Source organism: Lissotriton helveticus, chromosome 4_1, assembly GCF_964261635.1.
Source record: "Lissotriton helveticus chromosome 4_1, aLisHel1.1, whole genome shotgun sequence".
NCBI classification, from domain to species: Eukaryota; Metazoa; Chordata; class Amphibia; order Caudata; family Salamandridae; genus Lissotriton; species Lissotriton helveticus.
Genome location: NC_136063.1, coordinates 427526439 through 427550041, shown reverse-complemented (window position 1 = coordinate 427550041; position 23603 = coordinate 427526439). Strand labels below are relative to the sequence as shown.

The 23603-nt window shown below is 42.7% G+C and overlaps 1 protein-coding gene across 2 annotated transcripts in view; it reads left to right on the top strand.

The window, feature by feature from the left end:
- The window catches only part of MATN2 (matrilin 2), a 669488-nt gene that overhangs the window by 590413 nt on the left and 55472 nt on the right, over positions 1–23603 (top strand). For both annotated transcript variants that reach the window (XM_078686985.1, XM_078686983.1), the window contains exon 13: positions 5749–5871. In XM_078686985.1, coding sequence (XP_078543111.1) covers positions 5749–5871 — 123 coding nt within the window. The remainder of the gene's footprint in view (positions 1–5748; positions 5872–23603) is intronic.

Genomic DNA, 23603 nt, shown 5'->3' with positions numbered 1-23603 from the left:
ACGCAGTCACTGATAGACAGGTGGAATACGACATGGCGACATGTCTGTTGCTCTGGTTCCCTGACACGGCCAGGACAAAAATCACAAGCAAATTCATCGACTTGGGCCTTATTCTGGCCCAGAGAGAAATTACATGGCACTGGAAATCAAAGGAGGGCCCCTCAATTAGGCGATGGACGAACGAATTGCAGAAATGGGCACTGAGTGAAAGTGTGGTCAGACTTCGACAAGCTACTCGCACAGCAAATGAAAAGAGCTTAGAAATGGCAAGAGCCTGGGAGGCAATAGTGCAAGCCCTAAAGGACTATTTAATTGATGACGAGGATTAGGAGATGGCCAACACAAGAGGTTCCATGGGGCATAGAGACAAGTATGTATGGATCCCACAGGTCGCGACGGATTTGATTGTGTATATATAGACATAGCCCACATCAGCAGCAGTTGAGGGGGGTGGGATAAGGGGAGGGTTAGTTGGGGACTGGTACAAATAGAGGGAGACTTTAGCGAAAGATAAACCCAGGCATGGGCCGAGTAAGGAATACCCATGGAACATGTTCCCAAAACAGTGATTAGATCAATTGAAGGTAGATTGTCAGGAGATCCCAACGAGGGACGTTCCAGGGGGTGACTGAGAGTGGCTGAGTCATGTCTGAATTGCTGTTATTCGCTGATTTAGGGACTCTGTAACCGGTTGACTGTATTTGGGGGGGGTTGAGAGTTATAGAAAAGCAGATGCCTAATTGTATTGTAGACCAGATGCCTCTGGGCGATGGCTTCTTTGATATTTCTGATAGATTGGTAGCTAATGCCGCCCGGCCTCCTGGGTGTGGGCTGAATGGCTGTGTGCAATCTCATTGTTGATCGGTGACATACGATGATCAGAGATCTAAAGGTCAGAATAATTCATTGTTTGCTTATGCATCTGCAATAAAAACAAATAAAAAAAAATGGAAGGCAACAAATATACAGTCATGAGACCGACTCTACACAAAAGGCACAGTCTAGTCTAGATTTAGGTGATGATGTGTCTGCAGAGATATGAAGCAACACCAAATATGGATTCCTAGGGTGTCCCGGTGAGATGCGCTTGAGTTTCTAGACAGAACTAGCAAGCAGTATGGTTCTGCGGACATACCTCATCCTACAAAAGATAATTCAACATGCAAAATTAAAATACAATAGAGCTAGTTTCTGACCAGTCTATCTCGTGTGTCCTCTGAGCAGCAGCTCATTATTATTCATCGGTCATGTGCCACCGAGAAGGGATCAACCGTGTATTAGACAGATCATGTATGTGTGCCGTTAAGCAACAAGAGGCATATTGGAACTGTTTAACTGACCACAAAACTGAAGTCTTTGGAATTCTGAGAGCTGTTCTTGGGGTCACCTTACACCAGAAACTGTTCTTTGAGCCTTTCTGAACTGCAGGTGGTAACATATACACTTTGTCCAGGAGATAGTTTCAGGCCTTGGTCTTCAGTACTGGGAATGCTTATGCTCCTGTTCCTTGTTTTTGGAACTTAGGTACCACTGGCAAAAACACTGATGCATATTACAGGGTTCTGCTTGGTTACTGTATGAAGAGTGATCCTGCTTTTATGGCAGGCTCGATGAGTCGCGCATAATGCCTTACATGTTATTTTCTCTTCCATCAAGAACCAAAGAAGGCTCTCAGGGCCAGAGTAACATGATCCCACTTCTTTGCCTTAGAACTATGCTCACCACCACGTTGTGCAGATGATGCAGCTTCTGCAACAGGTACTTAAGGGGTGTCGGAGACACTATTGATATAACCGGTTCTGATTGACATGACTTGGACCCTTTAAGGATAAACAGTAGCAATGGAAATCACTTTTAACTAGGTTTCAGTGGCCAAGATGTGGAAGGGTTTCCCACCATCACATTCTCTATATTTACAGGATTAGGATTAGATCAGTTTGCCTCATCCAAGCTTCCTTTGATATAAAGAAATGGATGATTATGTAAAGTTGCTTCCTTTATGTTTACGAACAGTTCAGTTGAAGTTGCGAATCCATGTCTTCTCAATGTATTGGGCATAGTATGCGGGGGTGTGCTCTTCACCTGTGCAATTCATCCTTCCACAATAAACAACTTACTGCCTCATTGGATTTAACCAGTGAAATAATAGGGAGCAAAGAGTTCAAATGTATGGTGAACACACACCGAGCTACTTGTACACACGAAATAAACCAAGAGGGGATGCTGCAGAGCGAACACAAAACTAATAAGCTTAGTACGCTTCTGAATTTCCCTTCCATGTCAGTGATACATGTTCAGCTGTAACTCTTAGACACCATCCATGGGGGTGAAGACAGTGGCACCCAGGCTCAGGGTACTAGCACACCTTCTCCATAGCTGTAGATGAGACTTGGTGCAGTCAGACTGCAGCTCTTCATTTCTCTTGGGGTGACTACCAGCCCCACAGTGAATATTGTGCAGTGTTACAGTCTGCACAGCCCCTCTGTTAATGCATAACCACATTTGCCTGTGCCCATACATTCTCTAACCCCTATTTTTCCCAGCTAACCACCCACCACTGCACTGCAGTTGCCCTGGCCTACCTTGTGCCTGCACCTGTGCTCCATCTACAGCCAATGGCAAGCAGCAACAGTGACACCAATGCCCGCAGCCAACATCAGCACCATTGTTGGGCTACTGTTAGTGGCAGTGCCCCATGCAGTCTGGATTAATCTCTGTGGCCTCCACACCAGGAAAACAGGCTGCACATGGCAGTGACATGGGGAGGGAGCCCTGGTTCATTGAAAGTGCAGTGGAGGGCAGAACATCCACATACCTTCAGTGCATTTTAAAACATTTTAAATCTTGTCTCCTTGGAGCTTCATATTAAGTACAGAGGCTTTGAAAGTGGCCTACATGGCCTATAAAGGTCCATGCTGCATCGCTTGAGGTGGAACCTTTTCTACCTACTCTGGCTACCGGCTGGGTTTGTTAGATTCTGCTTGAGTAGTCCAGCTGTGACAAATGTCTAAGAAGAGTCCCAGTTGATCTACTATGTCTTCGAGGAGGGCACTATGCTCTTTGCCTTAGTCTCCCAAACTGATGTTGATAATGCAATAGAATTTCGACTCCTTGGAGTGTCTTTGCATGGAGTAGTTCAATGACTATTCTGCTCACCTGACCAATCTATCCCTTTTGTGACCTCTGTCTGAGTGGCTGCAAGCTGCCTGGCAGCAATTAGCAGCCGCCGAGCCCCATTAAAAAAATGTATATGCAACACTGGAAGGGGAGTGGGACAGGAGAGGGCAGGGAATATTGGGGAGCAGAGAGGCAATGTAAATCAAAATGCTCCTGGGCAGGACATGTACAAGACTAGGGAGGAAAGTCATTGAATCAGTAGCACACATTCTCACATGGGTACATTAGGCCTGGTTAAGAAACACCATTTTACATGATCACGTTCTTAAGTTACATTCTCTCCCTAAATACGATGACATGTGACACATATTCATATGCATACACATACAGGTTAATATTCTTCTAACTCAGTTTTGCTTACACTACCACTTCATAGGCACTCAATCAGAACACCTTGAACATTCTGTACAAGGGCTAAGTTCATCAAGCAATATGTTGTTATTTGTTTTGGTCGCTCTGAGACAGAGTTATGTCAATAGAATAAACAACAGCGTCCTGGCTGGGGCTTCAGCACGGTAATATGGAGGATGTTATTATATATGACATCAAGCCTTTGTTTAGACAGAGGAGCATTTCACAGGCACTGAGAGGTTAATCTATGCCGGAATTCCAGCTCAGCGTATTCCTGTTTACCTAGTGCGAGGGATGCTGTCCAACTCTACACCAAGCCTGGAAGCTTGATGACACTAACCCACAGGTAACGGGGAGTTACATCTCCCTACAGGGATTTGGCAGATTAGCTCACCGTAGACATGATAGGTTAGGATGCGCTAGGCAGGAGTACAAAATATTACAGTGCTTATATGCAAGCATATCGTTTCTGTAATAGGCAAAATGGTTGAACTGCTAATCTTTTCCACCATTCTCATAATGTTAATCACATTATTCTGTTTATTCAATTGATTATTGCAGCACAACTATTTTACTTAAGAATCACAATGCTTCAATAAATATTAAAACGATGTACTGTATGTTTCTTGTGTATCTCTTGGGGTATGCATAAGTAACTAAGTGAAAGGGTTCTAAATCTGTTATCATGATTTCCTTAGGGAGTTAGAGTTGTCATGTTCTGAGGCTGCACATCTATTTGTTACCCTGTAAGGTTAGAGTTACAGATGGTGCACTGTGAGCTAGCAGGGCTTTGGCCAACATATCCGGACAGTGTACGTGGAATCAGTCTTGCACAGTTTTGATGGTTATGTTGTCCAACAAACGCACAGTTTTACTTGGAAAAGTACAAGCAGTACAACCACATCTTAGATACACAACAAAGTCACCCCGTCATGAGCGAGTAGCTGAATCAAAGGCCAATCTAAATATTTTGGAGACAATGAGTCTGCTTACCCACAATGGTGTGGTCCTAAAATATCAAGTTTCATACATCGTACTACAAAAATATTGTGGCAACAATATCTACAACCAAAATATCAAGAAGGTAAGTATATGTAGGTAATCTTAGGTGCACTGTACTTAATTCCACAGGCAAGTACCATGACGAATCATTTATCTTGAAAGTAATTAGATATCAAGTAGTAAATCTATACTCAACATGCTCACCTGCTTGGTATTTTGGTTGTCATTGTTTTTGTTATGATATTCTTGTAGCACGGAATGTCTGTAGTCGATACTCTGACATACAGCGCAGACAGGTAAAGCTGTTTGTAGCCCTAAAAAGAGTAGGTCAGCATGTCTAGTAATTTACAAGCAACCAGATCTGCAAGGTGTATGTTTGCTGAGGGTAGCATTCAAAGGCCATGACGCAATAGACAAAAGGAAGAGTGTGGGAGGAATTAGGATGATCATCTCCATATAGACCATTACAGACACTTTTTTCAGCCCTGAACATTCTTGTGACAGCCTAATGCATTATAGGTGGTATAGTCTTGCTTTGGTTTTATTAAACTAGTTAGACTAAAACACCAAAAAAGATTGGTTTGTAGGGGAAAACTGGAGACATTGCCCGTAATGACCTTGACTAATTGCCAATAAGGAGTGAGGTGGTCACCTTATGGCAGTGGCCTTCAAACTTTTATTGCAGAGCCACCCCCCGTGTATACAAAAAGAAAATATCAATAAGACCCCATACAGCAGCACATTTTTCACAATTGTTATATTGTTCTATTAAATTGGTAATATTTAAATATTATTTTAACATATTTAAACATTGCAGTTAAGCTGTGTTACCTCTTTTAAAAATACAATCAAATACATGATTGCCAAACATACTATTCTGCTCAGCCAGGCAGTGTGATTATCATAAATGGGGCGGGCGGGGGCGGTTGAGGAATATTTGTAGACCCTTCCCCTTTGACACCCACTCTCAGACAGGATATAATGACAAAATATGTTCTTGATGGGCCATTACAGAGTGGCTTACTGCCACACACTTTTTCATTTAAAACCAAGCACTGATATCTGCATGATGCTTCAGATGTCCTGACACTGGTGCCCCCACCCCTACGATCAATGAAGACCCCCAGGGGGCCCGACACCAGTTTGAAGACCTCTGCCTTATGGGAAAACAGATCTTATAACAATCATGTCTCATTAACAAATGTTTTATTGTTGTAGGGATCGACGTGTGCAAGTCCATTGACCATGGCTGTGAACACATTTGTGTTAATAATGAGAATTCGTACGTCTGCTCGTGCTTGGAAGGATACACACTGGGAGAGGATGGGAAAGAGTGCCGCAGTGAGTAACACCCCTACTCTTTGCCGTGGTCCCACGAACCTTCTCTAGCCTTAATGTTTACATTTCCACAGTAAGAACTGAGCAACTCTGACTTTGCAACACATTATGTCAATGCAAGTTTGGAATAAAGTTGGGTCGAATGCAGCCAAGTTATGTAATTAAAGAGATTTGTTTTCACATTATTACATGTATTTGCAATGGGTCTGTGCTAAGTTCCTTTGACCCTGAACTATACCTACACAAATGCATATGATTATGTTATTAGCCTGTGTTTCGCTTGGCTGAGGACAGACTGATACAGAAAATGAGCTCAGCAGCAGCAAGGAGTAGACCTACCTCATCCAGCAAATCAAGAGACAACCATCTGCTGCCAGGTGTGGCCAGTGCAGTAGCGGTCTACTACTCTGATTTTAGAACTGATTCATAGGAAAAAGTGGGTGCATTCACATTACATCATATAAAAAGTGCTGTTGCGGTGTTGGACGTAAAAAAATAGGAATTCGGAATAGAGCACTTGCTGTCAAATTAAATGTTGGCCATTTTGTATCTTGCGTTAAAATCGTGAACCTTGAAATGGAGTAATCAGTTCAGCTCACCTTAACTCGGAATTGGTAGGTTTCTATTTCCTGAAGGCCCACAACCCAGCAAAATACTCAACCACACAGGAAAGGTTGCACTACAATTGTTAGCTTCCTCCCTGCATGTTTGCAAAGTCCAAAGATCAAGCCAGAACAGGGGATTAAGGCTACTTTGCCCGCACTGGTGACAAAATCCCTAAAGTGTGCGTGTGTCTAGGTGCAGGTGGTCTGGGATACAATCCCCTAGATCCCAATTTTAGAAAACAAGGAACTTGTTTTACAAATCAAAATGCTCAAGGTGACCCCGCACACATCAACAGTAAGTATTACAGTATCAATAATGTTATACATATTATTCCATTGTCTTTCCAGTCATTCTCCCAAGAATTCCAAAGTCAGGTTTCTTCAGTAGACAAATTCTTTATTCACAAGAGACATTTAAAACCAATAGCCAACGCGTTTCGTCCGTGACCGGACTTCTTCAGGGCTTATTTAGAATTCTCTATATAATAAAGCTTCACAATGGTCTTCAAGCTTGAGGCGTGAGTATTCGTGAACAGAGTGTCGGCGTCTCGTAAAACATGCGGTCGTCTGGTTACTCTTGGGAGAATGACTGGAAAGACAATGGAATAATATGTATAACATTATTAATACTGTAATACTTACTGTTGATGTGTGCGGGGTCACCTTGAGCATGTTTGCAAAGTCCATCTACTGGGCTGATTTCTCTGCCTACTACAGCACCTTATACTCTATTCCGTATCCAACTCTATAAATTCTTGCATTGTAAGAACCTGCACTGCTGTGCTTTTTTTAATCCTGGTAGTGGATGTGCTGGACTTTCTAACATTTTTGCTGAGAATTCACTTGTTGAGTCATTTTTCATGACCCCTTGCACATAAGCAACACCTCCTCTACAATATTGTCCTACACATATATTACAACATTCTTGTGATTTATTCACTCTCCCTCTTCTCCTGACTATGTGGTTTTTAGCTCTTGCAACCTGCTTAGAGGATTTCTAATGACAACAACCACCAACTTGGAAGAGTCCCAATGCACCATTTTCAATTTGTTATCTTTAATTTGTGAGACTACATCCCTTCAAATCTCTACTGATTTCCCACTTCTTTTACTGTGTCATCTTCACCACAATATCACCCCCACATTTTCACCTCAAACATGCAGTGCTTCTAGGCAGATCCCTGTATGATGGAGCTGCTTCTGAGAGTGGCCTCTGCGATAGTGTTATCCGTGCTCCCATCACTGCAAATTATAAGAGTTTGTGCTCCGTGTGTTCCAAACTCCTAGGGGCACTATGCTCCCTAGTGCTTGTTGGGGGCAGGTCACAGGATATTAGATATACACATCCGAACATACATCTTCTCCGGCTCAGCTTTCATGAACAGGTTTTGCCGGGGTAAACTCCAAGAGGCAGCATAGAGCCCCAACGCCGAGTGCTTGCATCTCCTTGAGCAATATGCACCCTGATGCTCACAGGATCAAGTTATTGGGCTGGTGGATGAGCTGTCTGATTTCTTCTCCCCCTTTCCCAGTAACATTAAAGAGGAGGGTGTCACTGTGCGTCTATTGCATTTCAGCTGCCAACTGTCCTCCTGCCCTGCACTGCCCACTGCAGTAGGGCTCTCATAGTTACAGGTCCTGCAGCGGTAAACTCCAAGGCCCTGCATGGAGTCTTGGCTGCAGGCCTGTTTGCTGTACATGGAGCTTCCTGGGCCAGTATTTTTGTTTTATTGGTCTGAATTGGTTGCTTCATTAAGGATCATCTGGACTGGAGACTTCCTGCTGCTGCATGGATTGATATGTAGGTTACATCTTTGATTCTTGATGCAGCCAACTCAGCTGCTCACAATGTGAGGTAGTATATTGAGGACCGTCATGTGGCACAACCATAATGCCTGTTCAATAGGGTAAAGATTTACTGTAGGTGTGGCTACAAATATAGCAGCCTACGTGAGTGGTGTGGCTGCAGTCCATGAGAAGTATATGATGCCTACTGTTATGCTAGTACAGCAATAAACATATGCAGCTCTGCCATATTGTATTCCCTAGGCTCACACAATAAGGCAGCTGTGTTAGATCCCAGTCGAACATTGGGGTGAAGCTGGATTTCCACATGTAAACCAGACGTAAGACATATAGCACCACAAGTGGTAGTTCTTTCTCTGGCGCTTTAGCCTTTTTTTGTAGAGTCATGGTGACCTTGCCAAGTAGAGAGTTTTTTTACATTGGGGGAACACATTGTATTCCATCATACATCTGCAGTCTGAAATAGTTTACAAATGCAAAAAGAACAACTGACAGATGGAATGCTGATCAATGTGAAACACCAGTGGCGTAGCTAAGCCTTATCCCCCTGCATTTGCCGCCCATCATGGCTGAGTGGGGGGTAAGAGTGTGGAGAGGAGGCCGCCGCCCCCAAAACTCGTGCTACCCAGGCCGGGTGCCCGCCCACCGGTTGATACGTGACTGGCGAACACTCATCCCTAGTCAGAAATCTGGACCTAAACGCACCGTTTTTTCACACATCCAAATGCAAATCAGTCTTGACCCTGCTCCTCTTCGAAACAGTCCAGCCCGAACTGCCAGGCCAGGTCCTCCCTGGACTGCAAACAAGTATTCTAGGACCGGTTTCGGGATATCACCGCTCATCAGCCAGGATTGCTCGAATCCAGTGGCGTGACAAGCATGAGACCCACGTCTGGGCATACACATCCCACTCAGGGTGACAAATTTTAAAAGAATAATTGATGGACGGAATGCTGAAGAATGGCAAACACTCACCCACAGTCAGAGATCTTCGCCTAAATGCATAGTTTTTTTGTTCACCGCACCATTCCAGTTTGGACCCAGCAACATGAGGACCAGAAACAAGCATCCTGGGACCGGTTTGGGGGTATCACCCTTCCTTTGCCAGGATAGCTTGAATCCAGTGGCATGGCAAGCACGGAACTCCCGGGAATGAGAAATGCACTAAGAACGATTGATGGATGGAATGCAGAACAATGTTAAACACTCATCCCCAGTCAGAGATCTGGGACTAAATCCATAGATTTTTTGCTCACCATGCCATTCCAGTTTACACCTTGCTATATGCAAATCAGTCTTGACCCTGCTACCCAGGGGAACAGTCCAGCCCAAACTGTCAAGCCTGGCGCTCCCAGGCCTGAAAACAAGCATCCCAGAACCGGTTTAAGAGTATAACTGCTCATCAGCCAGGCTAGCTTGACTCCAGTAGCATGGTGAGCACGGGACCCACATCTGGACATACCCTGCGCACTCGGGATAATAAATGCAAAAAGAACAATTGATTGATGGAATGCTGAACAATGTCAAACATTCACCCCCATTAAGAGTTCTGGGACTAAATCCAATGCTTTTTTGCTCACCACGCCTTTCCAATTTGGACCCAGTCATATGCAAATAAGTCTTGACCCTGCACCCAATGGAGACAGTCTAGCCTGAACTGCCAGGTCAGGTCCTCCCTGGATGGTAAGCAAGCATCCTGGGACTGGTTTCAGAGTATCACCCCACATCCCTCAGGATAGCTTGAATCCAGTGAAATGGATGTTTATGTCATCAGTGAATCCATAAATGATGTCAGAGAACATGTCATGAGTGATGGAATATGTGAGGTCATAAGCAGTGAATGTTGGGCACAAGCTATAGTTAGCTCTGGAAACTATAACTGGTGAATTTCTGTGTTTTTTTGTTCAAAACTTAAGCGTGGTCACTGACATATTCATCAAACTATAATGCTACTTTAGCCTTTGTTTTTTTCAGTGAAAACAAAATAAAATAATATATACACATATCTGTCTACATACATATGAGCATATATTATTATTTTTTTCTTACAGTTTTAAATAGCACGAACTAGACCCAAAACAATGGGTATCAGAGCACTTTACATGAGCACCAGTTTCATTACAGATGGACACATTTGTTTTGTTAAGCATGGGGAGATTAAGTGATTTGCCCAGAATCACAGGATGTTGAGCGTCTTTGCCAAGACTTGAACCTGGTTCCCCAGCTTCGAGGGTGACCGCTCTAGCTGTAAGGCGACATCCTCTCCCCAGTCTATCGAGATAGATAGGTAGATAGATAGATAGATAGATAGATAGATAGATAGATAGATAGATAGATAGATAGATAGATAGATAGATAGATAGATAGATAGATAGATAGATAGATAGATAGATCACCACCATTACACCTCCACTGCAACAACTCATTGGAGAATAACATTCACCTTTGGCAAAGCCATATTTCCTCAATTCATTTATTTGGCAAAAATGTAACGAAATACAAACAAAAATGTCGACGAATGCGTTTCAGAATGTTGTCTTATATACCAATACATATACATATATGTATATATATATATTCATTCAATCTGGTCCAAGGTCAGAGCTTCCGGGTGCTCTAGGGCGGTGCACGCGAGGCGCGGCAGGACCCGCCGCGTGTAAATTATTCCGTTTGTCTCTTTGCAGAGACGTTTTTCCTCATGCACTCCCGTGTGATTATAAATTATACCACACCAATATTTTGGTCGATTTTCCAGTTTATTTTTCTTCACAAACCAGCAACCAGCAACACCTTACGCGTTTCGGTCTCCTCCGAGACCTTGCTCACAGGTTCACATAATCGACATTTTTTCCATTTAAATAACGTGAGAAAGAAAAGGAAATTACTCTTTAAGTTACAACACTTCCTGTTTACACACAGGATTTCTGGGACATGTAGTTGTTAAGGAATTATTATAATTTATGTCATGGTTTTCACTCCTAATGAGTTGAACTCTTTTATCCAATCAATATATAGTTAAACAAAACTCAATTTTAGCCCTCCAGTGGGCTCCGTTTGTATTGTTATTCCAACACTCCCCAACACAATTTACACCGTATAGAAATTCTCTCATTCATTAGTGTTGTCTATCTACGACATTACAAGATATATAAATTTAGTGAACCACATTTTGTTTCACAAACGATGTTTTCTTGTGTGGGATTTAACAGTTACTAATATATAGATGGCAATTAAATTAGACATTGAAACTTGAAATGAAACCTATTAGATAGTGTCAACATGTCCTTCATTTTTGCAAAGTTATAATTGTTTATGTGGATTAAAATCGATTTTAACAGGGTAGGCATCATTTTTGCTAATTCATTAGTTCATTTGGAAACATTTTTAGAGGTGGCAATGTAGTTCTTCATCCTGATTATGTCCATAAGGGCTCAGGGTTCGAAAGTTCATGATATGTTTCGATTCTTTTTGTCGCATCACTTTTTCACGATCACCACCTCTTTGGTTCGGTCCAACACTTTCAATTCCATAAAAAGTCAGTTCCTTCCAATTTCCTTTGTGTTCCTTTTCCATATGTTTTGCCATCGCGTTACTGCGATCTGAATTTATAGTGGCACGGACATGCTCCAAAATGCGTAGTTTCAGTTCTTTTTTGGTGCTGCCGGTATACTTCAAAGAGCACGGACATTCCAAAGCATATATGACGAATTGGGTTTTGCAATTGAACAGTTGATTAATTTTCCAGATTTTTTTATTTGCCATCTCTGATTCTTTGGTTGTTTTGGCAATACAGCAGACTTTACATCCGGAGCATTTGTAAAATCCTCTCGGTTTCCGCCATGCTTCAGGCTTTTTTTGTTCTTGGAAGTGACTGTGAATCAATTTATCTTTTAAGTTCTTTGCTCTCCGATATGTCACATTTGGATGATCCCCCACTATTCCAGCAACTGTAGGATCCATGTGTAATATGTGCCAGTTTTTTCTGAGGATTTTAGTAATTGCTTTGTTGGCCGTTGAATGGGTGGTGATGAATCGAATTTTTTGATCCTCTGTGTCTGCTAATTGTTTTTCTCTTAGTAAGTCAGTTCTTTTGATATTGGAGGAGCGTTTCAAAGCTGTTTGAATGCTTGCAGGGTTGTATTTGCGTTTCTCAAATCTTTTACTTGCTAAATTTTTGTGAGTTTGCCAATCTTCATCGTTGGAGCAGATTCTTTTTATTCGAAGAAATTCTCCGTATGGAATGTTGTGTATTAAACTCGGTTGATGAAAGCTTTGAGCATGTAAAACTGCATTTGTTGCTGTGCTCTTCCGATGCAATGTAGTGTGCAGTACATTGTCTTTCACAAAAATTTCAGTATCTAGAAATACTATCCTTGATTCACTGATTGTGTACGTGAATTTAAGGCCATAGTTTGAGTTGTTAAGGATTTCGAAATAATTTTCAAATTCTTGATTGGTTCCGTCCCAAATTAACAGCAAATCATCTATGTATCTTAGCCATGCCACAGTTTTAGATACCGCTCCATCATTTTCTGATCTCCATGCCCATGATTTCTCCCATTGTCCCATTGTGAGACAAGCATATGATGGACTAAAAGAAAAGCCCATCGATGTGCCTTTAGATTGACGATATAGCTCTTGTCCAAATAAAAATATGTTTTGTTCCAGACACATTGAAATCATGTCTATAAGCATATTAGTATGGTCTGTCAATTGTATACTCCTGTCCATTAGGAACGTTTTGCATGCCTCTAGGCCGATTTTATTTTGAATGTTGGAATATAGCGAAACGACGTCCATCGTAATCAACTTGTATGAGGATTGCCAAGGAGTATCCTGCAATCGTCTCAACATATCTCCAGTGTCTTTTATGTACGAAGTTAAATCTTTGACATAGGGTAACAAAAACACATCTATGTAGTTCGCAATGGGTTCCAACAGGGCTCCTTTTGCAGAAATTATTGGTCTCCTTGGCGGTCTAGTTGGATGTTTGTGAATTTTCGGGAGAAAATATATTGTGGCCATTTTGGGGTGTGTTGTCTGTAGATATTTGTATTCATCACTGTGAATTAAGTTTTGTTTGAACCACTTCTCCAATTTTTTGTCTAAATCTTCTTTCATTTTCGGCAAGGGATTGGTTTTCAATTTTTCATAGTATTCCTTGTTCTGTAGTTGAGAATGAGCTTCACGCATATATGCCTCCTTATCAAGAACAACCACATTGCCACCTTTGTCTGCCATTTTAATTTCAATGGTGTCATCTTTCTGAAGCAGATTTAATACTTGGCGTTCTTGTTTTGTTACGTTGTCTTTGTTTTGTGGAACTTTCAGTTGATAAAGATCCTTTACAACACATTTGTGGAAAAAGTCTATTTTATTTCCAGGTGGGAGTTGTGGGTAAAATTTGGATTGAGGTTTCATTTTGGATATTCCTGCTCCCAATTGTACATAGTATGCCTGTACTTCTCCACCCCCCTGTTGTGGGGTTTGACTTAATTCCATGAGGTTTACAAAATGTTCAGCATCTTGCATTGGTATTTGAATTGTTGGTTGAGAAATGGTCCTTCTGTAATTGGCCATGTCAGGTTTGTCAATGAATAGTTTTGCTAATTTGATCTTTCTTACGAATTTGTAGAGATCTATTCGTGTCTCAGCTAGGTTCATTCCACTCATTGGGCAGAAGTTCATACCTCGTTTAAGAACCATCAGTTCCAATTCACTCAAATTTTTCGATGACAAATTGATTACTTGTAATTCCTGGTCGTCATTAATACTATTTTGGTCTTCCTGTGATAATGCCATTTCTTCTGGTTCTTGGTTTGTCAGTATGATGTCTTGATGTGTATTTAGTGATTCCACTTTTTTCTCATGTTGCGTGTCATTGTTCCTACGCGGTCTGCGCCAGAAGTTTGTGCCGTATTTGCGTTTGCCTCTTCGGGTTTGTTTTGAGGTGTATTTCCTCGTCCCCTTCCTCTCCCCCTCCCTCTTTGATTTTGACTTCTTGGAGGGCCCATTGTTTTTTCCCAAGTCTTTTGGTTGAATGCTAATTTCATCTCGTCTAAAAAAGAGTTCCTTGCTCTGGCTTCTCTTTGTTCTTCTTCCCCTCCACTGATGCTTGGTTCCGTTGAAGCGAGGGAGGATACTGAGGACATGCTACCTAGGTTACCAGGTTCATTTTGTCTGAATCTCTCATATTTTCTGGCATAAGTGAAAATGCGACCATCCTCGTAATCTTCTTTATCTCGTTGGAACTTTGTTTGTTTTCTCATTCGTACATTTTCCTCATGTTTCTCAATATATTGTTCCAAATCATCCTTGAATTTTTTCATTTCTGGATTCAAGTCTATTGTAGCCAGTTCTTTTTCCATCTCTCTAAGTTGTTTTGTGATTTTATCCAATGCAATCTCTATATGTTTGATTAAGATTTCCATTAGTCCCAAAGATGATTTTAGGATGAATTCTCCCCATTCCGTTAATAATTCGTTACTTGTATCCTAATGACTGGGCATTAAACTGATGCGTAAACCACGTGGTACACGTTTAACATCCAGATATTTTTTGAGGGCTGCTACTTCCCACCACTTATTGATTTCTTTTTTTGATAATTTTTCCCAAATGCGTAATTTGTTTTTAACATCTGATTTGCGAGCGCCCCCAGTCTCTCTCGTGGCATCTGTTTCCTCTTCAAAGCAAGTTTGAATTAAAGTGTTTCGTGATGCCTCCCTTTTATCCATGGTGTGCTGGTATTATATTTTTTTCCTCTCCTTTGTTTTTACACTTCTTAGGTAATTAATTTTGTATCCAATGTTCCCTTTGTGATTTCTTTTTCACACGACTCTGTTATGTCACAAATGAAACCTGCTCCGGTTTCTTATCAAACTCCAATCATATATATACTAGCAGCCCGCCCCAGCGTTGCCTGGGGCAGAAAGGGGCTGGGGGCAGTACACCCGCTCCCGCCCCGACCCCCTCCCGCACCGACTCCCTCCCGCCCCGACTCACTCGCGCCCCCCTCCCGCCTCGACTCACTCGCGCCCCCCTCCCGCCCCGACTCATTTGCGCTCCGACATTTTCATTTACTGCTGCCTCCTTCTTGCCTCCCCCTGCTTCACACAGTCTCACTTTCCCTTTCCTTACCTGTGCCGCCGCTCCTCACTGCACAGCCGCTTGTCACTGCACCGCCATCCTCCTTCGTCATCATCACGCACGTCACGTCGCGGCCAGCGCTAGGTCCCGGCCGGCGCTACTTTCAGGGGACTACTTTGTTTACAAACGTAATTTTTTAAATTTACTTTTTTTTTTTAATTTATATAGCCTATGTCCATCTACACACCCTGACATTTTCATAGATGTATCGGGTGTGTAGATTGGCGCTGTGGTTCCCGAGTTTACCTGGCCAAAAGGTGCAAGTTCTCTCTTTATAATAGTAGTATAGATATATATATATAATCTTGTCTCAGGATGGTATTAAGGAAAGAACATATGTTTTCAAATATAATCGTTTCTGAGCTAATTCGTTTGCTCAGAAGTATAAAGTCATAAACGAGTTATCATCCTCATGAAAGCACCCGTGGGTAGTTGGTAATAACACAATAATCCCCCTAGCTCTATTTGTGAAATATTACTTTCTTATTTTTAGTATAGACATGCAGCTATTTAAGGATCAAAGTCTCCTTTTAAATTCGTTTTTCCATTAGTAAATTTACGAGGAGCTACGCTGTCATTTGTTAAGAATGGAATGAAAAAAGCCTGTGTTTCACTGTTTCAAAATTCAAACACATTTCCACTAGGACTATGGAAAAACGCATATTCTATTCCTAAAACACATACTTGGCACCTGATATGTTTGAATTAGTTCATATACATTATGTTTTGGGTGTAATAAAGTATTGGAATACATTTCCTTGCTGTTCTCTCTTATGTATTATTTGATCAAATGTCGGACCAGCTGCAGTTTTGGAAATTATAAAGTGGGTGTTCCTGTTTGTAGCATGCTGAACTGAAACTCACAAGAGTGTTAATATCTTCCTTTCGCATTGTTCTTTTTAAAACAGCAACGCTTTAGGAAGAGCGTGTTTCCTGGCCCTTGATCTCACTAAAATGTTAACGTGAGAAAGTGGAAGTGAATTAGAAAAGTATCCCTTCTGCTTCTGCAGCAGACATTGTTCCAGGACAGTGTCTGGCACCGTCTATCGCACATAAATGTACCTGCGAGCAGAAGCAAGGCAATACTTTGGTATAATCCTCTGGCTTGGCCTTGGTCTCGCTATTCCAATCAAGGCAGTTACCTTACAGCTGAAAAGCTGATGCTGGAGCATGTTTGTGGGAAGGATTAACAGCATGCAGGTTTCCCAAGAATTCATGTTTATCCTTCACAAAGTGACTTCACTGCTTGAGAGGCTTAACTCTATATCGCCGATCCTGCTGGATTTGCCTTATAACATTTCTAAAAAAAAATTTAAAAAAACTTTGGATAACCCCCTGAGGTATTGCTGGCAAACTAGCTCCAAAACCAATCATTATTCCCAGGGATGGCTCCTCCGACATTGCGGAAGAGTGTTGTCCCACTGGCTCAGAGCCAGCAGCAATAAAAAAATACGATATTTCAGTATTGTGTTTTTTTAGGCCACTGGGCGGCTCAATCAACCTCTGCCTGGAGGGGCGGATTCAAGGCATGGGAGGGGAGGAGGAGTGTTTGTCACTCCCTGTTAGACCTGTCTGGCCCTTTGCGTAGTCCCTCCTATTATTTATTTATTTTGTCCCCTTTTTGCCCCTCATGCCTTTATATCTTTTTGTGTCCACTAGATTTTTATGGTGTTGGCCTGGGGGATAGATGCTCTTTTGGCCCTCATGGTTTTTCACCTCAGGCCTAGGTGCCTTTCCTGACAGGAATTCATTCAGATCCACAAAATGGTGGTTAACAACTGCCACTGCCTAGTCCTCTCCCATATGTTAGAATAGGAGCATTCCAGAACCTTCTGGCCCCTTCTGGACCTTAGAGGGTCAGCCTATAAAAGGCGGAATGCTAGACAGCCATGTTGTTGTTGGTATCCAGTGTTCTATGAGGTGGGACTGGTGTGGAGTGAGGCAAATCTGAGGTGGAGGATTGAGCTTACAGAGAGTAGGATTGACTTGTGGGCCAGCTGATCTCCTGTACTGACCCATCCTTATCCAGTGCTGACCGATCCCTGCCCTAAAAGTCCCCATCTGAAGACTCTTGAATAACCCCCTAGAGAATCTAAGGTAATTGGCCCAGGTGACTGTGACTGAAGTGTCATCTTCGAGGGGAAGAGGAACCCTTTTTCCCCCCAACCCCGACAATCCTGCAGGACCAAACCTGAAAGCGGCGGGCCTCAATTGAACCCCATCTCGTAGTCTGCAGCAGTCTGGACTCTCGCTGTGGTTTCCCTGTGACGGGGGACTAGTGTGCTCGCGAGCGCTCGGCCTGGTGCTAAGTGTCTTGTGTATGGCCAAGGACGGGGGGAAAGCGACGTCTGAGGAGGCTTGTCAAAAGAGGCTGGTTCATCAGGGAGTGAGAGCCCCGTGGAGGAAGCTGCCCGGAGAGGAGCGTCTGAGGAAGTGTCTTCACGGCGAGTAGAGCGCAGGCCCAGTAGCTGCGGGAGCAGTGTCTCCCTAACGGGGCGTGTGCAGTTCCAACCGCTGTGTGGCGGAGCATCGGAGGCGGAGCTCCAGTGCCCTGGATCAGTGTGCAGGTCTGCTGGAGTCGTTCGTGAGGAAGGCATCAGACGGAGCTGAGAGACCCCTGTCCCTACGGAGCACCGAGGTGAGAAGGGCGGGGCGGTCTCGGCATAGGCGGCTGTCCTGAGAGACTGCACCCGATCGGAGTGCTGATCGGCGGGGACTTGTGGTGAGTGCCTAGCGGAGCCTGGCTCCGGACAGAGCGTGCAGCGCTCTTTTTCCCCCCCCACAGAAGCGTGAACTGCCGAGAAGTCTGGGAGAGTCCCGGTGGGGGTGTGACAGTTTAACAGTGCACTGAAGTGACAAGAAAGGGGTCAACTGCTCAATAGACCCCCAATTGCATCACGGGCCCTAGGATAGACTCTAACTGGGCCTAGGGGTGAAACGTATTGGAGAAACCTCAGGCTGAGTTGAGCTGGCGACCTGACGGAGAAGGAACAGTTGGAAGAGGAACTATTTCATGCCAAGTTCCTTCTGGAGAAACGAATAAGGTGCAAACTAGGTGATAGAGAAAGGGTTATCCGCTAATGTCTAGAGAAAAGGTGGTAGGAACCCCTTTGGTCAAGGTGAAAATCTCACTGGGAAATTCTAATAACATACATTCTGTCATTGAACCTGTTTAACTGTATCTTCTTAAACTGGGAAAAGGTATATGCATTAATGTTATTTGAAATGTGAAAGGATTAAACACTGTCGGATTGGGTTCTCCTACTGTTATTGAAATGTGGGAAGATCTGATCAAAAACTGCACAGAGTATCCAATTGTAAACTACTAGGAGAGAGAGTAAACAAGAGAAATATTTTTATAAAACAGCACGTATTTTTCTACAAAGCTTTGGTGTAGTGTCCTTTTTGTGTGGAAGTACATTAAGTTATTGCTGGGTGGTGAGCAACCTTTACACATGTGCCTCTGATAATTGATTGTCTTGCCCTAGGCCAGGCTACCCTAGGTGACCTGACAACATTAGGTTCCAACACTCCCTAAGTGCTCATGTGTGTTTGGCCTGCCGTCTCAGGCCGACCAAAACTCACATGCACACTTAGGTTTCTCTAACCTGGCTGTGTTGAACAGCCAAGTTAGAGAAACCCCACAGACTCCTTGACCTGAGCGGAGCTTCTTTCTAGCCTGCTCAGGCAAATCCTTGTGCTGCTCTGCAGCGCAGGGATTGGTCAGGGAGTCTGTGATGTAGCCCCAGCACCAAGGCGCCATGCGGGAGGCAGCCGGCGGCAGGTAAGTTTAACTTTCTTTTTTTAATGTTTTATTATTAATAATATGGCCCCCCCTGCTCACCACTTTTTGTATGTGGCGGCCGCCACTGATTATTCCCTCTCTTAAATCTTTGCAGAGCTGCAGGTAACAAGAAAAAACCTTGTGCACGCTTTCCCCCATTCAACCTCCTGAAAATTCCTGCCAGACACATGTATGCCAGTTGTGTTTGACACATGTTCACAAGGCCATGCTTGCTTCTCAGTACCTCTACATGACCATTCATATACATACCTACCATATGCCTACCAAACCACAAACGCAGCCCATAGTTCCAATGCTAGTACAAGTATATATATCAGATTACCACAGCAGTTATAATGAACATAAACTATGTGTCCACACCCATAAAACACTAGGAAATGGGAGAGCACTTGCTCTAAAAGCTATAAGAAGACAATCCTCCTGAGGAGCTCGGAACACCCTTCTTTAATTTTCGGACTAAACGCACTCCTCAGATTATTGTCTAGAGGTGCAGACTTTCTGCTTCAGAACTGTACTTTACTAACCCATTGAGCAGTACCACCTACTATCTACGGTAACACCCTCAGATTGGTTATAAGTGTGCTATCTCCTCTCAGAACACACACAAATTGATATTTACCATAAATTATCACAAACCATCCAATCTGAAAAACAGTCTATCATAATCTGGACCTAACTCCAAAAAGAAATATTCCCACCAAACCTCACCAATAATGCTGCAAGAAATTTCAAACTTAAATGAATACAATATCTCCCGAAAACACTCATTTCCAACACCTTTTTCTACATGTACAAGGGAACCTGGGGGCATATTACCAAGGGCCTTATCGCCGCTTTAGCGGGAATTTTTCCCGCTAAAGCGGCGATAATTTTATCGCCCTATTACCTAGCTGTCGCTAACACCAGTTAGCGACAGCTAATAGGCGATAGCGGGCATTTAGGGGCCCACTATGCATGTCAGCGATAATTATCGCTTATAACATGCAAAGTGGGCGTGCCAAGATGTTAGCGGCTGGAAACAGTCGCTAACATCGCTATCCCCTATTACCAACTTTTGGAAATAATCGCGCTAAGCGCGATTATCTCCAAAAGCTAACGCCTGCCCAGAGCAGTTCTCAGCCAGGTTATCCAATGGAAGCTGGATAACATGGCTAAGAGCATTGTCACGATAATGCATGAATATCGCTGATTTTACAGCGATATTCATGCATTTCCCACGATTTTTACCGCTTTTGAGATAAACCTTGATAATATCAAGGTATCTCAGCGGTAAAAATCGTCGGAGAGCAGCGATATTATTCTACCCGCTAACCAAGCTTAGCGATAATTATCGCTATAGCTTGGTAATATGCCCCCTTATCTTTTACTCACACCGTACAACCAGATGGAAAATGTCAGTGTATACACTCTTGGTAGTTGCAAAAAACTCCAAAATACCTCAAGGTCTTGAGGAATCCATGTCCCCATCCCTCTTTCTCAACAATGTGGCAACAATATAAATTTACAAAAATGGCAATATCTTAGTACAAATCTCCAACCAGGATTTAGAGTCTTTCAGTTGAATATTCAACAAAATAAAAGCTAATGACCCACAACCTCCTAGAAATATCCTTCCATCAGCTCACTGGGGAAGATAATGAAGATCTACTGCTGTCCTACCAAGAACTCCCACAGTTACATTCCTCACAGACCATCCACATACTGATCACAACACCCATGGAGCACACTGTAACACGAAGAACACCAGCTAAGGGAACTTGATCACGATACCACTTATCCTTGGCCACTCAAGCTAGTTTTGAGAGTCGGGGATGACGATGTAATACATGTTACATAACTGCAGATCTGTAACAAAACATGCCACAGACATAGCAGAAACCCTATTGACCCATGAACTGAACATGGTTTCCCTTTATGAAGACATGGAGAAATCAGTCGTCAGTACACCTGATGGATCTACTAAGACCAACCCAAACTCTCCAAAAAATGCCTAGATCACCCACAGCATCAGGGTAGCGGGATTGCAATCATGCACTGAAACTCCTTACACGGGAACCCGATACCAGTGGAGAAACTGTTCTCCTGTGAATATATGAGAGTCAAGATTCTCAAGGCAGGCAGCTCGCTAGCATGATTCCATCTCCTAAACCACCCCACCCTGGGACAACCAACTATTTATTGAACAATTTATGGAGAGAATCACATTATACTCTCTTCTGGACTTTAACACCATCGCCCTAGGAGATTCCAATCTCCACTGGAAAGACAATGAAGAGCTACACGTGTCCACTTTAAAGAATATCCTCACCGATTGCAATATTATGCAAGCATGCTTGGGTCAGACACACACCAAAGGTGCCATACTTGACTTAATTATATCAAACAATGGAGCTATTAGCATTGACTCAGCTAACTGGTCAGACCATCACCAAATCTTTTTCTACATTATCACTTAAGCAGAACTCTAAACTAGAGGGGACCAAATCTAAAAGATGGGCTAGGGGTACTTCATCCATCAACAGGGCCAACCTAATCTCCCTCTGCCAAAGCAGCCTCTCTTCCCCAAATGTTCAACAGGATGTACTATAACTAACTGAGCACTACAACAAAAAAAGGCAAAAATCTTCTTTAGACTAGGCTCTGTATGCCTCAAAAGAAACAAAAATAAATTATCTCCACCATGGTGCATCCAAAACTTAATCGAAGAGAGGAGGAGACTCAGTCAAGCTGAAAGTCTAAGGAGAAACAAACCTACCAACTCATATTTGTACCAACTTAGAGAGCGAAGAAATACCTATAAAAAGATCATGTTGAACTGCAAAACATCCTTCTTTAGAATCCAAGTAGACAAAGACAAAAATCAACCAGTGAAATTATAAAACAACAGTCCTGAACCAAAAAAATCCCACTGTGGTCAATAACACCTCCAATGAGAATAATGAAGCCTTACTGGCCTCTGAAGATAAAATTGTGGAAATTCAAAATACAGTTTAATCGGACTGCAAAATGATTCCAGAATTCTGCACACACTTTCGCCACAATAACTTCCAACAGTTGACTCAACTCAAACACCCTGCTACTTCAAAAAATGAGGCGACTTGGAACACATTCAGAACGCTCAATGAAGAGGAGAACCGCAAGATAATAGAATTTATAAAACCAACAACACACTTTAATGACCCAATACCCTCCACAATCTTAAAAGATATCAATCATCTCATCACACCACTTTGGAAGAAAATTGTGAATCCATCATTAACCCAAAAAAACATTAGATATTGCCTTAAAATGGAAGTGTCGCTCCTCCTAGAAAAACAAAAGGCAATGATCCACCAGACCTAAATAATTTTCTCCCCGTGACAAACATCCTCTTCCTTGCGAAACTTTCGAAAATGCGTTCACAACCATCTATGCGAAAACATCAAACAATTTAATCTTTTAGACAAGCTTTAATCTGGCTTCACACTGGGCCACAAACTGAATTAGCCATCCTTAACATCATGGACGACGCACTCAGCACTCTTGATCATAACGACTCCAGCCTTCTCATCTTGCTTGACCTGTCAGTATTCGACACAGTCAACCATGACTGCCTCTTTGAGGTGCTGCAACAGAGAAACGGGCTATCTGGCACAGATCTCATTTGGTTCACTTTGTTTCTTCAAATCCGCCAACAAAGTGTCAATTTGGGTGCTTTCTATCTAACACATTCCCGGTTGAAGTGGGAGTGTTGGAATCTATACATGTAAACGCCGATAGAGATCAGAAACAAGCTAACCTGCCATACCCTAAGTATGTAGATGACACCCACTATACATGAAGATCGCCTCCATAGAAGATTTCACTAGACTCAATGTGACTCTCGTGAAAACCCAATTCTGGCTGACACATAACCATCTTAAACTTCAGCCTACTGAATTCCTACTCTTCTCTTCAACACAATACCCTTCTTCTTCAAGTTTGGATCTTACATCTTGATGCCTTCATTTGCAAACCAATCTCCATTGAATCTACAATCTCTCTTTGAACCACCGTGGATAAGAATCTTATCATGCAAGCACACATAAACTCATCCACACACAGTGCACTTTTCCAATTGAACAAAGTTAAGAAGTTCAAACCTTTCATCCCGCCTCCAGCCTTCAAAACTGCAATGCAGTCTTTGGTTGTTTCCAAACTGGATTAAGAGAGCACAACATTGTCAGGAGTACCTAAATCAAGCCTAAAACAACTCAAGCTGACCATTAATGCTGCAGGCAGACTGATAACAGGCATTATCCCCCTGATTCATCAAGCTAAATTGCACTCGCAAAGGGCAAGATTCTCGGAATCTTGCCTTTTGCGAGTGCAATTTTTGCATTTGGGATTCATCA